Source organism: Alosa alosa, chromosome 24 (genome assembly GCF_017589495.1).
Source record: "Alosa alosa isolate M-15738 ecotype Scorff River chromosome 24, AALO_Geno_1.1, whole genome shotgun sequence".
Taxonomy (NCBI): domain Eukaryota; kingdom Metazoa; phylum Chordata; class Actinopteri; order Clupeiformes; family Clupeidae; genus Alosa; species Alosa alosa.
This window is the reverse complement of record NC_063212.1, coordinates 22,990,091-23,009,154: the sequence shown is the minus strand read 5'-3', so window position 1 is coordinate 23,009,154 and position 19,064 is coordinate 22,990,091. Positions and strand designations below refer to the sequence as shown.

Below are 19,064 nucleotides of genomic sequence, written 5' to 3'. Positions count from 1 at the left end.
CTTATTCTTACTGTACTCTAATGTTTTTAAATTGTCCTAAAATTGTTGAGAACTACTCTAAAACTTAAATTGTTTACTATGTTGTTAGTCGCTTTGGCTAAAAAGCGTCAGCCAAATGTAATGTAATGTAATGTAATGTAATGTAATGTAATGTAATGTAATATATTAGCACACATGATCAATGGCTGCGGTCAGGCTTCTGCTACAATACTGAATGAATGAATGGCTATAACCCTATTACCTCAACCTGTTCTTGCACTGAAATAGTTTTTTATTTTACCTTGTCTACATTATACTTTACTCTATTTGTCCATATTATTTATGCTGGTCTCTAGACCTTACTCTTGCACTGTTGCACTGTTGGACTAATGTTGGACTACTTTTTGCACCTTCACCATGATTTACTATTTAGTTTTCTTAGTTTTCTTATCTTTCTTATCTTCTACTGTCTTTATTGTACAGTGGAGTTTAGTTATATGTTTATACTTATACTTATGTTTACCATTTCTGCTGTAAGTGCATGTTGTGTGTGATGTCTGTATGCTACTGAGACCCTTGAATTTCCCCTTGGGGATCAATAAAGTATCTATCTATCTATCCATCTATCTATGTAGCCAATAAATAGCTTTACTGCTAACTGCTTGTCTCTCCTCGAGAATGTTTACGATGTAGTGAATGTGACCGGCATAATTCACCTTTGTTATTAAGTGTGGTTCTACACACCGTTCATATTAAACACAGCACTTTGTTCTGTCTGTAGTTACTTCATGTAAGTATAACTGTTCAGGGATCGCGGTCCCTTTAAATGTTATGAATGTGTGATGACGTATGATGATGTAGCCCCATGCCTGTTTTGTTGCTGGACAGCGCCATTTTTGTTTTCAGTGTTTTTCCTATCTACACGCATTTGTGTGCTCAACGTGAGAAATTGTCTCTTGCGACTTACTGCAATTTCCACAACGATGTCAAAATGCACCAACTTCGTGTTACATGCAAGGAGGATCATGCAGCAGCATCTAACTTGAATGTTACTCTAATTAATTGGGAAACGCATCTTGAGTGCGCACCAGAGAGAGAGGTAGACTAGCAGGTTCCAGGTGTCATTGTTCATACCCCCTTTTAATATATGAAACTTATAACTGCTTGTAACAACTTAATATTATACATAGTATTGTTAATATTGTAGCGATCTCACCCTCAGACAAGAATCACCTTTGGCCAGGACGGCCATTTATTGGAACAGGAAGACTCAAACACAATCAGACATACTAGGATAACTACATAGGGCAACACAGGGGTAGTCCCAGCCGCACATGCAACACACAATAAGGGTTTACCACACACATCTACACGAGGATAAACACATGAGGTACTACTAAACTAAAGAGACTAACACGCTAACAACTACACAACATGGTAAACGCAACTACAACTATTATAACCGACATTACACATTCTAGCATTCACTCGCACTACATTCTGGGAGACACTCATTCAATGTTAAACATGAACATCCACCGACGCTACATAACCCCCTCCCAAGCCATTGTCGTCCCCAACAATGACAGCTCAGCTCACCGCTCGCGGCTGCGTCGGTGTCAGTCCCAGTGCTTAGTCCAAGTGACTGGAAAGCCTCCGGCTGCAAATGGAGAGTCCAAGGCGGCCGGAGCTTCTCTGTAGACGTAGGATCCCCAGGCTGTCGGTGGCCCACTCTTGGCCACTACGACCCCAGGCGATCAGTCTTTGGAGCAGCTCCCGTAGAAAGGCCCGGCATTCTCCAACAATAACCCCTGGAAGGGCTCTCGGCTGCCTCTGTCACGTCAGTTCTCCCCCGAACAAGCACCAGAACCGGCCAGACGTGGGTCGTGGTGTCGCTTGGGCCCTCGGTCTCCCGCCGTGCAGCTGCGCTACCTCAAACAGCAGCAAACAGTCCCACTGCAAGCCGAACCCCCGGATACGCTGGAACCCCTGGACGTTCGGTAGCCCCTTCTGGCTACTGTGACAGCTCGTGGCCGTTGCCACCTGTCCACAGTGTGCCGATCTCCAGGCGGTCAGCAGTCCACGTCGAGGTCCCTCCTCGCGCTGCCCTCTTGTAGAACTTTTGTCGGCTGTCTCTCGAGCACAACGATGCTCCACTGTGGCGGGAAATGGAGACCCCGACCCTCCCAGCAGGCTCGGGACACAGAGGAACTCACACACAAAACGTGAAAAACATTGCGCAGACTTGCGTCAACCGGAACGTGCGCACTTCAAATCTCAACAGTCCACAAAACGATAGCTCCCAAGGCTCTACAGGTCGACGTTACCCTCTTGGTCACTAGCTGGAGCACCGCAAGCTCCCGAACTGGCAGCTATGACTCCATCACACTCTCGACCGGCAGCTGACGATCTGGAAGTTCTTCAGTAGCTGGCGGTGTAAACCCGGCCGCTGTGGTCGTGTTCCAAGGTCGTCAGAGAGTTCGCGCTCTCTATGGATGAGATCCTCGGATGACGGCAGCATCGACATCGGCGTCGAGCCGGGATCTTCTTGCCAGCCGTGGACACTTCCGCGACATCAGCCGGGGCCGCTTCCTCCAGCGCTGGCAGCTCTCGTCGGCTGTGCAGGGCTGGTCCCGCTGGTCGCCTGCACAGGTCCATCCTCCGCAGTGGCGAGCTCAGCGAGCTGGCTAGTCCTTAAAAGGACCATTGGAACATCTGCTGAGGTTCGCTGCCATCTTGCTGGTCTGGTCTTCGGCCTTCTTCTCCATCTTGATCTGGCGTAGATCTTCGCCCATCCCACTTCTGACACCAATGTAGCGATCTCACCCTCAGGCAAGATTCAGCTTTGGCCAGGACGGCCATTTATTGGAACAGGAAGACTCAAACACAATCAGACATACTGGGATAACTAAATAGGGCAACACAGGGGTAGTCTTAGCCGCACATGCAACACACAATAAGGGTTTCAACACGAGGATAAACACATGAGGTACAACTAAAGAGACTAACATGGTAAACGCAACTACAACTATTATAATCGACATTACACCTTATAGCATTCACTCGCACTGCATTCTGGGAGACACTCATTCAACGTTAGACATGTACATCCACCGACGCTACAATATTGTGTTATCAATGTGGCACAAACAAACAAGGCTAGAGTTTATGGATTAGCCTTATATCTTACAAGAGCTGGTGAAAGGGTTTTATGAGAAAGCTTAGACTGAGCGACCTTAAAGTGACAATGCACCATATAGCCTAAGTTCAACAGCATACAATTAGCAGCATTTCTTAATGTTTCTAACGTCATAATTAATCATTTTATATATATCCCGGATTTTCACAAATCAAATGTGGCAACCCTACAACCATTAGCAGCTAGTACCACCAGAGGACCACCATTAGGAGCTTGTACCACCATTACAGAGACAGTACCATCACAGAGAGGACCACCATTAGGAGCTAGTACCACCATTACAGAGACAGTACCATCACAGAGAGGACCACCATTAGGAGCTAGTACCACCATTACAGAGACAGTGCCATCACAGAGAGGACCACCATTAGCTAGTACCACCATTATAGATAGATAGTGATAGTATATATTTACTACCATATTTCTCTTAAGACTCAATCAGGACGATGCAAGATCAGGATCCAGGCTTTTATTCTTTTCAATGAGGGGTCAGTGGCCCTCAAGGGAGAGAACTACATGTTTGTTTCAGCCCCTCATGGATTTCACCAGATTCTCAGTATTCTCTGACTTCTCTGACTATACAGAAACAGTCTACCATATTTAAAGTTACACACATAGAGAAGGAGTGACCTATAGGTCCAACCCAGTTTGAATATGCAATAGAAAGGGAGGATGAGGATTAGGCCTTTATCAGGTCTGGTCAGCTTCTATTGTCTTTTAATTAAAACTACCCCCTTTCCTGGGAAGTTCCTCAGAGGCCTGGACACATGCTGTTCTACAAACATTAACATTTCACACCTGGTGATAGGCAAAAGGCCTCTAGACAAGCTTTCATTATATTCAAGGATAAACAAAGGATGCATGCATACAGACCAGAGACACACACAGGGTACACATGGGTACAAAAATCACAGATGACCATAAGAAGTACGCAGTATGTACATTTACAGAAATGAGGCTGATTCACAACACTTTCAATAGATAGATAGATAGATAGATAGATAGATAGATAGATAGATAGATTACTTTATTCATCCCCAAAGGGAAATTATGGTGTAACAGCAGCAATTAATAATATAAACATATATCACACATAAACATACAGTACATACAAGTTAAAAAATAAATCCAATTGGATATAGTCTCTGTTAAAGAGGTTGTAAACTGCATTGACTCTCGGCATAAGATTTTCTCTCACGGCACAAAGGGGAGTTGTTGTAAATAGTTATGGCAGTGGGCAGGAATGATTTTCTATAACGCTCCTTGCTACAGCGCAGTTGGAGCAACCTCCAGCTGAAAACACTCTGTTGTTTGACTAGTAGTTCATTCAGTGGATGTGAGGTGTTGTCCATAATGTTAAGGAGCTTTTGCAACATCCTTCTCTAAACAACTAACTCTAGGGGTTCAAGTGTACTTCCAATTACAGAACCAGCTCTTTTAATCAACTTGTTGAGTTTTTTGGTGTCATTTGCCCTGATACTGGTACCCCAGCAGATGGCTGCAAAGAAAATAGTACTAGAAACAGCAGACTGGTAAAACATGTTCAACATTCTGCTGCACACATTAAAAGACCTAAGCTTCCTCAAGAAGTATAGTCTGCTCTGTCCCTTCCTATAAACAGCCTCAGTGTTGCACTTCCAGTCCAGTTTGTTATCCAGATGTACACCCAGATATTTGTAGTTTTCCACTACCTCCACCTCTTCCCCCATGATGGAGATAGTGTTCAACTTTGTCCTAGCCCTCCTAAAATCTACTACCATAGAGACAGTACCATCACAGAGAGGACCACCATTAGGAGCTAGTACCACCATTAGGAGCTAGTACCACCATTACGGCCGCTCCTTCATCAGCGCATCATCTCATGATCTTCAGCAGCTCATGATGATGATGTTGTCTGTGACTGAATTTCCATTCCAAGCAGAGAAAATGGACAGTGACTCACCTTCATAGCAAATGAAGTGACTACGATGGTCACAACCTGCATCGTTCCAAGCACCGGAGGAATTCAGAATTTTAGTACAGAATTCCTTCTTATCACCATTATTGGGTTCTCCAGTTTTCCAGTTGCGGAATGAGGAGCTGCTGCCATCTGACCACTTCCAGGGATCATTCTGTTTGAACAAGCCGATCCAGGCAGCTCTATTTCCATTCTCAGCACTTACTTCATGGATCGTGTGATTCACCTTCTCCATCTCTGTCATGTTGTCTATGGTGGCGAGGTCAGTGAACTCCTCTCTGCAGTACTGCTGAGCTTCTGTCCAGTTCTTCTGCTCCTTCACCACATGGAACTGACGTGGCACAGAGGAGGAGAGACTGCCCAGACCTGAGAGGAGAGAGAGGAGTACACACACACACACACACACATAATATGACCGCTGCTCATCCCTGATCTTTCAGCAGAAAATAAATTACCCTTCTCAATTTCTCATCTCTACATATCTACCCTTACATTCTGCACCCTTGGTTGCGCAATGATTGTTGTGTGTGTGTGTGTGTGTGTGTGTGTGTGTGTGTGTGTGTGTGTGTGTGTGAGTGTGGTGTGAGTGTGTGTGTGTGTGTGTGGTGTGTATGAGTGTGTGTGTGTGTGTGTGTGTGTGATGGTGGTGGGAGCCAGTTGTCCATTTGACATAATAACTCATATCAAAAATAAATTGCAGTGCCCCTGATTAGATTTCATGGTTTGCATCAAGGGAATCAAAAATCACCAAACCATAACTATGGTTAATCAGTTAATCCATTTCACTTAATTAATTAAGGGGACATCCTTTCCTGGAAGTCCCAAACCTATTACAAGAATGAATATTACAAGAGTAATATCACAAGAAGAATAGAATATTAGGTAACCCATTCTGTGGAATCACAGAGAAAGAGAATCTTTACTGTGACCTCTTAGCGCTAACGGATGGTCGACACAGCAGACGCTCATCAGAGGACCGCAGTGGGAGAGAGGGCTCGTTAAGCTGGAACATGGAATTCAAATATGTATACAAATAAGTGCCCCCCCCCCCGGACCTTCTCCAACCTGCTAATCAAACGACTTGTGTTCTCACTACAGCCGTCTGAAGAAAAAAAGTGTATTGTACAGGGTCACAGGTGGAGCGATTACTGATTATTCTTTAGCGTGCCGTCTTCCTCCTCCCATCAGACCCTATCCCTAAAGCTGGGTTTCACTGTTTGTGAATGGGGTGTACATAAAGGGGTGCCAATAATATTTATAAAATAATATTTATTTCTTTATGAGAATTTTTTCTTTTAATAAATTGCTACCTTCAAGGGTAAAAAGGGTTCTCCAATGTTTTCTCAGTTAGCCTTTTAAAATGATGTCAGATTAGTAAACAGAAAGTGCCTTTGGAACACTGGATGAATGGTTGCTGATAATGGGCAATGTACATATTGCATTAAAGATCAGCCATCTCTTTCTACAACATTTGAGAACCCATATAATGTAATCTAAAAACTGCTGTCCTGATTAAAAAAAAGAATGCAACTGATGTCAGCTGGTATTCTGACTATAATGGAGTGGAATGGGCATTTCTAAGTTACCCTAAACTTGACCCGTAATGTATGTAACCCATGTAATGTTTAAATTCCTTCTTGATGAATTGTAATGGCACCTAAACTAATGTGGCAGTGTCACAACATAACAGAAGTATTTCTTTACACCCCTTTTTACTCTTTACCAGGGGTGCCAATAAATGTGGAGGGTGTTGTATATACACACAGACAGAGAGAGAGAGGCACGCACACAAACAGCACAACACAAACACCAGGGCTCGAATTATGTGGGAGCCAGAGGGAGCCGAGCTCCCATAGAGTGAGGACTGGCTCCCATGAAAGCAACAAAGTCAAAAACCTGAGGGGGTCTCTCATATCTGAATATCTGTATCTGAATATCTGTAATTTAATCTTAAACAACCGCTCATTATCCATCTCTTTTACCATTCCAATCCATCTCTTACCATTAAAGACGTTAAATTAATGATTTAGATGATCTGTAGCTATCCTCTGCCATTCAGAGTTCCGGAAAGATTCCAGATATTTTGAAACACCTGTTAGCAATCTCTGATGTCGGAATATTCAATGGCTACCCGACAATATCTCAGTGCAAACTCCAAAATTGTTAGCTATTAATTTTCCACGGTTCAACACATTAGCCTACTAGAACATAGTTTGGCTGGCTTTATTCATTTCTGCCAGTTAGTGCTTTTTCCCCTGTGTATAAGTTACACTACATGCATTATTGTTTGACACTGAGGATAGCCTATCTGAGACGGTGGTCTGGTTTAAATGAGTTACGTTGTGAAATTGAGAATGGCACAGACTTCGTTTAGTCTATTTCTTTGTATTGTGAAATTGAAATGAGATATGGACTATTACAATCAATAATATTTTAAAAATGCATTAAAAGTAATCAATTTCTATGAAAAATCTATGTCTGTTGTGTGCGTGTGTCAAGGTAAAGCCTAGGCCTACCGTGCGCATATACTGTACTGCTAAAGCCACTTTGCCTAGGCTATTTCATTGTATCGCCTTGTTAGGCTATGCGCGGGGTGTGCCAACTTTTTATGAGATAGAGAGACCCCCTTAAAGACAAAAAGATAATTCGAGCCCTGACAAACACTCATATCACAGGGCCTTCTCAGCACAAAACACCCAAATATACACATACGTGCATGTACTTTACCTAGGAAGAGCAGGAGGAAGCATCCGCAGTGAGCCCCCCAGGACCTTTTCTCACTTCAGAACCCTCTTGCAATTACTGTATGTAAGTACATAATATAATCTGAAAATTGCTGCCCTGATAAAAAAAAAAACAATGCAACTGATCTCAGCTGGTATTCTGATGGAATTGAATGTAAATGTCTAAGTGACCCCAAACTGTTCACAGGTAATGTAGGCTATGTAACCCATGTAACCCATGTTCAAATTCCTTCTTGATGAATTGTAATGGCACCTAAACTAATGTGGCAGTGTCACAACATAACAGAAGTATTTCTTTACACCCCTTTTTACTCTTTACCAGGGGCCAGGGCCGGCGATTGCTATAGGCGAGCTAGGCAATTGCCTAGAGTGACAAATGTGTTGGGGGCGCTCTCTAGCGTCGCCTTTAGGCCTACTTCCCATTAATCATAGAATTAGAAAAACAAGCGAATTAAAACATGTTTATTAAACATGATCATCCTAGGCGCCCTATTGTTTCTGAAGTTCATTTGCTGTGCTCTCGCGGCACTTCAGCAGCCTACATGTAGAACGGTCGCAGCCCCTTACTCGCAGTTTCCCCAAATATTAACAAAGTAGCACTCACAAAAACTGTTCGGAAGTCGCAACTATATCTAGTCTATATTTGCAACAATAGAGGGAATTACGCGTTTTGGCACCCCCAAACTCTGGGTGTTTCTTATGTATACAACTCTTGCGTGCATTCGGCCACTGACTTTCCAACATGTCAATCGCTTGCCGCCTTGCCAGAGCTGACACACGCTACTACATTTGAACACAATTGTTGCCGCGACTCGAGGCATTCCAGCCTACGAAATAATAAAAAGTAAATCATGCATAATTTAAAAATAACTCAATAGGCTACTTGGCTATGCAATAAGGTTTCCATACAGCACCGCGGACGTTCAATCAACGCATGAAAGCGGATGGTTTGTTTGAAATCCCGACACTCTTTCAACTACATGGAAATGTAATAGTGATCATCAAATACCTCCCTTGATTTCCGTGCCCTTCAGTCCCAACATTTAACTATATAATCAAACAGTCCAAAAGTAAATTAAATATCAAACTAAACCGAAATGCTTTTGAAGGCCTACTGTAGTAGTATGCCGCTCCAAGAAACGCATGTCTCAAAATAAAACTCTCATAAGAAATAAAGGACTGTCTTGAATACAATCCTGCCTCTAAAGTCCTGTACTTTGTCTTAAGACTCCGCAAAACTCAATCTCGCCTAGGGCAACCAAAGGGCTAGAACCGGCCCTGACCAGGGGTGCCAATAAATGTGGAGGGTGCTGTATATACACACAGACAGAGAGAGAGGAAACACACACATACAGCACAGCACAAACACTCATATCACAGGGCCTTCTCAGCACAAAACACCCAACATACACATACGCGCATGTACTGTACCTAGGAAGAGCAGGAGGAAGCATCCCCAGTGAGCCATGCCTGGAACAAAATGGAAAAACAATCATCTCCACCTGACTCTAAACATTCCACTGTTCACCTGAACAATCACTACTGAAATGAGTGATTGTTGCTGAACTAGTGATATTCTCATTATTATATCATTATATCATTATTTTTACATTATTGAAGTCTGAAAATCTATGCAAAAGACACACAGCCAGGTTGCGTTTGGGTAATTTATAACCTATATTCATAAAAGACTGTAAAGGGTCCATGCGCATCTCCAGAGCATGACCTACCTGTGTGTTGTCGTCTCTGCTGGACTCTGCTGCCTTCTGCCCCGTGTCCACCCCTTTCCTTCTTGTTATTGCCCCAGACAGATACTACTCAATAGTGTTAATTTCTGTCTCTTCTGCAGTATTTGCATAGAGATACAGCAATGCGCCAGAGACAGATGCCAACAGCAGAAGCTCTGTTCACAAAACAAGCTCAAAATGTATTACCAAATCACATGCAAATGCACATTTATTTTATTTCATACATTTCATTTATTTGGGATGACCAATACTGATTACAACAACGCAGCATTCCAAATATTAATAAAGAGGCCATTTGTGTCTCACACAGCAACACAAACACTGTGCACGTGCTTACAGCTTTACAGGTAAATCAGGATAAATACATATTATCAGCTAAATCAGTGTATAAATACATATTATCAGCTAAATCAGTGGATAAATACATATTATCACGGGTAGAGATGGCACCGCCTTCTCCATACATGCAGACTGCCTATGATGGCTGACACAGAGCAGTATTTGGCTATTTGCTTAGATTTTGTCTTGTTAAGTCCAGCAATTTCCAATCCTCTAACACAGAGTCTATGAACATGTCCAAGGCTACCATAAATAAGTACAACCATTTTTGTGCTATAACCGCCTACTGAAAGAGCATGAGTTAATGGCTGGTATTTTAACATTTTTTCTGAGAAACACAGGTCCATGTACATGTCAAAGCAACAACCCACTTCCAGAATCACAACAGTTTTTAAAAGATCATCAACAACAACAATGTCAGGAGTGTTTGGAGAGTCTCTGAGAACACTTTCTAGAGAGTAGTCATTCAAGTGTGTAAACCAGTTCAATTGTATTTTTTTGTTTGTATGTATTACACTTTGTCCATATACTCTGCGTAGTTCGTTGGTTGTAATATCGACAATGCGATCGTGTCGGGCTATGTAGAGTGCTTTATATGCTGGGCAACCGTTCATTATGTGCGCGGTCGATTCTATTGTGCTGTCGTTGTGTAGAAGGCAAAACGGTTCATGACGTTGTGGATACCACAGGGAGAGGTTATACTGAGTGGGGAGTGCTTGCAACCTAGCTTTAATGACAAATTGTTGAATGCCTGCGTTAACAGATGGGTTATGTAGTGCCGAATGTGAAACTGTCCGGTCCGCGCACTGTAGGCATGCGAGTTTGCCTTGGAGGCGCAGGTTCACCCAGTGATTGCGCTGCTGAGAATGGAAGTGTTGGAGGATCTCATACCTGCATGTCCGGCTGTTCAGCTTTTTGCTGGTTTTGTCATGGTGTAGAGAGTCGCTTCAGCATGCACATTTAAGTCCATGATTAGCTCCTCGCTGACGTTTACCTGTCCACCGCTTGTGCGTATCCAATTTAGCTGTATGTTATTGCTGCTACACAGACCGTTTAGATCAGGCCAATCTGACCGCACTCCAAACCCTGTGGCCCTGGCGTCCAGTTTTCCACTGGGTTTCTTTCTGAAGCCCAGGAAACCTGGTTCTTCATGAGGGGCAAGGGGGATCTTACGTTTGGTTAGGTCCAGTAGCAATGAGCTCCGGGCCGTTGCTCGCACAGTCGGGTCGTCGTTATTTAACATATGCAGTAAGTGACTTATTCTGGTGGCTATATAAATCCATTAAATGTTAGATCAACACAACTGGCTCTTTCTGCGTTTTCGCCGGCAGTTACGACGGGTGTAGATGTTAGATTTTGTTTGTTCGTGCAGCATACCTGAGTGCGGCCTACCGGCGTGTCTACACACACACACACACACACACACACACACAGACACACACACATCAATGTATGTGTATTACAGTTTTTGACCGTTGCTTGAACACATTTTGCAAAACTTCGCTTTTTGTGCCAAAACTCTACACACAAGTAAACATGACACAACACTGGCACATCTGTGTCAAATTGAAACTCTACTATCAAAACCTAAACTCTGCTATCAAAACCTAACAATCCTTTGTCAAAATGTCACTCTGATGACAAAATGATACACACTTGCATCATATGAATACACTTTCAGATTAGCAGCAATACACACTAGTGTACTTTATTTAAATCACTGCAGTCTTTCATTTTCACAGCTTTTATTCAGTTTATCAGTTAGCATTCTGTGAAGCTCAATGTGACACTTTTTGCTCAATGTGACAGTTTTTGTTATGTTTTTTTTTTTCAACAAAGGTTTTGATAAAAACCAAAAATGAAAGTCCTGAAAGGTTACAAATGACATCAACTCAATACATCACAGTAGCTTACTACTGTATACTTTACCGTTTCCCAAACTGTGGTACGTGTCCCACCGGTGGTACACGAGATGAAAAGGTCGGAAAGGTGTTACAGTAAAAAAATATTATAATTATTATTATTATTATTCATTTTATTATTATTAAGCCTTACTGTAAGCCTTGTTCTTTGTGTTTCATGGTGTTCTCCACACTGTTTTTCTGGTGTGAGAGCTTATAGACCAGTTGCACATTTTTATTTTGTTATTTGTTATCATGTAGGGCGGCTAATTACTGTAAACATGATGCTTAGAATGTGTCAATAGAACGTGTTACGTTTTTATGTGTTTATGTTATGTGTTTATGTGTTTATGTGTTTATGTTATGTGTCGGATGGTGGGAGTACATGAGCCGGGTCAAGATGTAAGTGGTGGTATGCGGGAAAGAACGCTTGGGAACCGCTGCTTTACAATACAATACAGTACAGTAAATGCAGTAACACAAATATTAAATAAAAATAACACCAACAATACACTACTGTAAAACAGGCTTAGATGTGGTGGACTCTCTGCCCAGCTTCCCTCATAGTCAAGCCATGGTTGATGACATGGTCCACCAAAGTTGCTCTTATATCATCAGAAATAGGGGTCCGTGCATGGCCTCTTCGACCTTGACCTTGTCCTCCTCTTCCTCTTGCTCTACTTCTGCCTCTCGCTTTCCCTCCATCCATGCTTGCAAAGTTCTTGAAATGGCTAAACTGAGGGCTTTTTGTAGCTGGTTGATTGGTGTTCTGTTTTGCAAGTACTGTAAGTGCCTTCAGGTGTGCATTTGAGTGGTTGCAATTACCCGATGTGTTTTGTATTTTGGATACACGTGTTTTCCAAATGGCACCCTAAGATTTCGTTTTTGAACGAAGTGTCTTATGTATGAAATAGATTGTAGTATGCAGGACCAAGTGTCTTATGTATGAAATAGAGTGTAGTATGCAGGACCAAGTGTCTTATGTATGAAATAGAGTGTACTATGCATGGACCAAGTGTCTTATGTATGAAATAGAGTGTAGTATGCAGGACCAAGTGTCTTATGTATGAAATAGAGTGTAGTATGCAGGACCAAGTGTCTTATGTATGAAATAGAGTGTACTGTAGTATGCAGGACCAAGTGTCTTATGTATGAAATAGAGTGTAGTATGCAGGACCAAGTGTCTTGTGTATGAAATAGAGTGTAGTATGCAGGACCAAGTGTCTTGTGTATGAAATAGAGTATACTGTAGTATGCAGGACCAAGTGTCTTATGTATGAAATAGAGTGTAGTATGCAGGACCAAGTGTCTTGTGTATGAAATAGAGTGTAGTATGCAGGACCAAGTGTCTTATGTATGAAATAGAGTGTAGTATGCAGGACCAAGTGTCTTATGTATGAAATAGAGTGTAGTATGCAGGACCAAGTGTCTTATGTATGAAATAGAGTGTAGTATGCAGGACCAAGTGTGCTGCATAAAGGAGTAATAAGGATGCAAAACGCTGCAGCCTGGTCTTCAGTCATCCAAGGAGGGCACATGTTACCCCGCTGTTCATGGAGCTCCACTGGCTACCCTGCAGCTTGTACTTGTGGTGGAACCGTTACAGATGGTGCAGAACGCTGCAGCTTGTGCTTGTGGTGGAACCGTTACAGATGGTGCAGAACGCTGCAGCTTGTGCTTGTGGTGGAACCGTTACAGATGGTGCGCTGTTCATGGAGCTCCACTGGCTACCCTTAGCCGCCTGCATCAAATTCAAGTCACTAATGCCTGCATACAAAATGATGCTGGATCTGACTCCTCCCTCCAGACTATTCTCACGTGTTGTCCCCACACCCACGGCGTTCCAGACTATTCTCACCTGTGGTTCCCACACCCTCCGTGTTCCAGACTATTCTCACCTGTGGTCCCCACACTCACGGCGTTCCAGACTATTCTCACCTGTGGTTCCCACACCCTCCGGGTTCCAGACTATTCTCATCTGTGGTCCTCCAATGGGGAAACGATCTGCCATGTGCTACCAGAGCAGGGGTGTCCCTCTCTGTCATCAAAAAACTCTTGAAGACTCGTCTCTTCCAAGGATACCTCCTCTCCCTGTGTTCCCAAGAACTATCTATGTTCATTTAGCTTAGGGGTGTCAAACTCATTTTAGTTCAGGGGCCACTTACAGCCCAATAGTGGTATCCAGCGGCTGGACCTGTAAAAGAATAGCATAATAACCTATAAATAATGAATGTTTGAACAAGTTAAAGTTGTGAAGCTGTATCCAGTGAGAAACACTGACACTGTGATAAATGATTATTTATGAGATCATATGAAAATAAACTTCTGTCTCTTCTGCAGTATTTGCATAGACACATAACCCAACCTGCGTCACAGGCAGATATCAACAGCAGAAGCCCTGTTCACAGAAGAATCATAAAATGCATAGCCAAATCACGAGCAAATGCACCAACATACACAGGCAGACACACACACAGTATACGCATACATAGGAACCTGCCCTCACTCTCCTAAAAGTGCACACACACACGCATGCGCCCTCACACTCCCCGAATGTACACATAGACACATGCATGTAACCTCACTGTCACAAATATACTGTACATACACACCCCCAGTCATCTAGCACTTGTTTCGGGTCAATTTAGTGGCATTTTGAGCTTGTTAAAATTTGTTCACGTGTAATACAGTTTTGCAGCTGTATGGTGTATGGCTTGGAATATAAACAAAGCATGTGAGAGAATACAGACAACCATCATGCTGATCAAAGTCATTTTTATTAGGAGCTAGCACACATTTGTATTGGACAAGAGATGTTAATCATATTAATTACAAGGAGCCGTGTCAGGTACAGCACATACAACATTCAGCACATAATTCTACATCTTCACAAGTAGACAAACTGAAGGCTACTGTTGTGCTGTCAAAACATGACATTGCTAACTAATACCACACATAACATTACAGAATTAAACTTTATCTTGACTTTCTAGGAAGATGAAAAGAATGGCAGTAACATACAATATGTAGTGTACGTGATAGTAGTTAGTAGTACTAGTAGTGTATCCTAGCGTTCATGGGCTTCGGAAAAACCTTTCTCCGAGTGAAAACATCATCATTCTGCGTCATTCACGTCACGTAATGTGTGAGTCAGAGGTCGGAAACTGGGGCTAGATTTTGCTAACAGAGTTGCCCAGTTAGGGGCTCGTCATCACTTTTGTCGTCACGTTGTAGTTCGTTTGTAGTCCATGTGGCCTTTTATGTCCAACAGTTTTAATGTGAACTTGGGAATTTGCCATTTCCGTCACTTGAAAGCTGCATATATTTCTTTCATGAGCGTCTTACACTATATTTTAAGCAAATACAGTTGTTTGTTTAGGATTAGTGAGTGTATGTTTTAACCTTTGTTGTGCCATCCATGTTTGTCACACAGTCCGACGACAAAGCACAGGAACACTTACTGTCGGAAAAACAAAGTAGCCATGGGGGTTGTCCTGAATGCACCCTATGACTGCATCAATGGGAGCTTTATGTGGCAGATTGGTTAACACCTCCACAATCGTTTCTGTGCCATTTCCTCTGTGCTTGATTGGTGGAGCTACCATCACTCTAATTGCAGGGCGGACTCTTATTTGGATATTTAGCTTAACGGATATCACTGGGAGGGACTTTCTCCTGTCTTTGTTTTGCTTCCGGGGTGCCCGTTGTTACTCGGTGGCGTGTGGTGGCAAGTTGGCTTGTGTAGCCACTTCTCCGACAAGTGTGTTTCAACTAAGTCAGCTTGAGTGGTTCATATTCACTGGCAAGGCTGTTGTAGCGAGCTCTGACGCTGGGTGCTCATTGGGAATCAGCTGGAGCCGTAGCCAAGCTCTCATAGCTCACTTCATGACCTGCGGTCCCAGAGAGGGAATTCATCGCCACTTGTCGTGTGGGGAGAGGACTACAGCCAAGTGCCTCCACGCCTTGGAAAGGCTGCTGTTCTGTTGTGCTGTGGATTTGTGGATGACGAATTTCCATAAACGGTCGGGGATTGAACGACGTGCCTAGTTTTGTTGGGGACTATTTGTATCTTAACGCATGGGGCTACGCAGTGGTGTACTGCCCTCTCTATCGCTCTACCCGCATGCCTACGTTTGGTTGTTGTTTTCTTTGATTTGGCGGCTATACGGTGTGTTGTCCCGTCCTTTTGCTTGAGTTGCATGTTTATTCTGTGTGTTGTTTTCTTTGATTTGGCGCCTATCGCCGGCTATACCGTGGTGTGTTGTCTTGTCTTTTGTTTAACCTGCATGTTTATTTTGTTTGTTGTTTTCTTTGATTTGGTGCATGCGGTTATGCAGTGCTGTACTGTTTCTCCCTATGCTTGACTCGCATGCTTTTCTATTTGTTGGTTTATTGGTGTCTTCGAGGTTTGTGTGTGTGTGTGTGATTGTGTGTTTGTGTATGCGTACTGTAACCTAAATTACTGTGACCAGGGCAGCTTCACTGTCAGGATCAACCTCTGGGCCTTGGTGGACCGCCTGACTGCCTCCCCTCCCCCTGCCTGAGATAAGTAGCCTTGTTAGCCTAGCTTGATAAATAGGCTATTGGTGCCAACTCCTGTGCCTCTGTTCCTTCTCTCTCTCTCTTGCTCTCTCTCTCTTCCGGACAGGTGTGGTGGGTTTCCGGCGGCACAACCTTCAGGTGGTGGAGTTCCCCCCTCACTTTTCTCTGCTGTGTGTACAGGGGTGCTGTATTCTGGATTGCAGTGTACTGTCATTTTCCTTCACGTGTGGTGCGTGTCTTCTGGGTCCCTCCTTTTCTCTCTTTTGGAAAGTCCTGCTCGCCGTGGTAAGCCCCCTGCCCTGCTCCACTCCCTTTGATTACGGGTCACAGGTTAAGCTACTGCGTAACAGTGTGGTTGCCATCATTAACCATCCAGTAGATTGTGTATTTGTGGGACGACCCAGAGTGATCGCATCTGACCCAGGTGTCTCCTGTACCTATACATGATGCATTGTTTTTATTGTTGAATCTGTGTTGTATGTATCAATAAATGATGTTGACTCAACTCTTGTCTCTGGCCTAAGAGTGTACAAATCTGTGTTGCCTTGTGGGTACTATAGGGAATATAGTGTAACTGGTCCTAGGGTGTAACCCCCTAGGTGGCTTAGTCGACTCCAAATGAGTGAAAACTCATGAAAACGGGTGAAGGAGACAGCCATGTCTGCTGTGTTATCTATCTCAACCATTCACAGAATGTAAAGTATTTTTTTTTATTTTCTCCGCTGGACACGGTAGGGAAATTCACACCCACTCAGGTTGTCTGCTGTGTCTCGGGCTTCCACTCTTCGCTGAGCTTGTGGAGTTCCTGCTCTGCCACCTGTGGGGTGGGCCTGCGTTCGCGTGCGGTCACCTGCACCCTGCGTCCAGCACGTGGCAGCAACCGCACGGAGGCCCTCCACATGGATAGCATGGAACCATCGTTTTTCGTTTTGATCTGTAGCCCCCCCCACTGGACCACTGGACCCCCCGAAAGGAAGGTAGGGCAGACACAGTTTTCTGTGAATATCTCGAGAACCGTAGGGTTTAGGAGGACCACCTTTTTTTTGTATGTTGATCTCAAGGGGCCATGTCAACCCATTCCATAACCACTTATTTCATGTATAGCGCCATCTAGTTAAAAATTAAAAAGCAAAAGATTTGGTGTTTTCATCACAATATCTGTGGCTGACATGGTCAAAACTGCACGAAATTGAAAGTGTAGGATCATTATGACCCCCTCCGAATGCATGCCAAGTTTCGTGAAATTTCGTTCATGGGGGGCCTTACAATAAAATAATTTATGTGTACATTTAATGACCGTACACCAACAAGGATTCCCGGGACACTGAAAGACCGGGGTACACGAAACTTGGTGGGCATGTAACCCCACATGGATACCATGGAACCGTCATTTTTCATTCCGTTTTTTTAAAACTCTATTTCTGAAATTTCAGAGGTGGACAAACTGCATTTACTTGCGTTTAGCTTTTGTGTGACACTGCAGGGTGATGGTGCACTGCATCCCTGTGCGTTGCCCAGGAGACGCAAGCAGGGTGGGCTGTGTGTGGGACACGAATCAGGTGATGGTGCAGATGGCTTACACAGGAAGCCTCCTTTTAGAGACGCACCACATTACCACAAATACACCGGCACGGACAGATCTCACACAGGCTGAGAGAGAGAGAAAGAAGACAGAGAGAGAAGCCAGCTCATGTAAGCAGCCAACTACTGTATGCATAAAACTGGACATGACCAAACCACAGTTTCCTCTGCATATGCTGAACTTATAAGTGTATAGCCACAGGTCTGCCACTGTGTGTGTGTGTGTGTGTGTGAGCATTCTGGTGCAAGGTGGCTGCTGTGCACCATCCGGAGACAAGGGGCGGCAGAACAGATCACCCATGCTGGCTACGGAGGATGACTGGATCTGGTGAAGGGTTCCGACTAGGATTGCCTCATTTTTGAGCTGTTCAATTGGAGAAAATTGTGTTCCATCTGTAATGATATGAACAATTAATTATTTAGTGATTACGAGTTCAGCTGTATGGTTATGGTTATGGTGCGTCATGAAGTGTTCATCAAGTGTAATACTGAAACCCAGTAGATAAAGACCATTTTCTTTCAAGTAAGTTACAAGTGTGTTTATTCGAAGATCCACCAGGCCCGGAATGGGTAATCGAGAGAATTCCCGGTAGGCCGCTTCACTTTTGGGCGGGTCGAGGGAAACATATTGACATTTGCCACGTTAATCTATCTTTTCTTAAAGTTGGCTACACAGGTTCGCATTCTATGCCTAACACCGCAGCCTCTGCATGGGTTGTTCTCCCCTCCCAAGAAGAGTTGGTTGGGTCCATATTGCCCGACTTCTCTTAAACGTTTTCTCAGATGCCATAGCCGGGCTGGCCCTACTGTAGTGATAAGCGTCAGGAAGGATGGATGGTAGAAAAAGGCCATGAGGGACTGAAAAGGTCAAAAAAGACGAAAAGTATTGTAGAAAAATGCTGCCAAATGTGCCAATCTTCAGATCAGATCAGATCAGATTTTTCCATATTTTTTTACTGGACTTTGTCAAGTCAAGTCAAGTCAAGTTTATTTATATAGCACATTTCATACACAGAGGTCATTCAATGTGCTTTACATAAACAAAATAAACAATAATAACAAATAAAAGCATAG

The 19,064-nt window shown here is 43.5% G+C and overlaps 1 protein-coding gene across 1 annotated transcript in view; it reads right to left on the bottom strand.

The window, feature by feature from the left end:
* The window catches only part of LOC125289319 (macrophage mannose receptor 1-like), a 578,909-nt gene extending 573,221 nt beyond the window's left edge, over positions 1 to 5,688 (bottom strand). The window contains exon 1 of the mRNA XM_048236072.1: positions 5,121 to 5,688. Within this exon, the coding sequence (XP_048092029.1) occupies positions 5,121 to 5,379 (259 nt within the window). The 5' untranslated portion in view covers positions 5,380 to 5,688. The remainder of the gene's footprint in view (positions 1 to 5,120) is intronic.
* Positions 5,689 to 19,064: the final 13,376 nt, after the last annotated feature.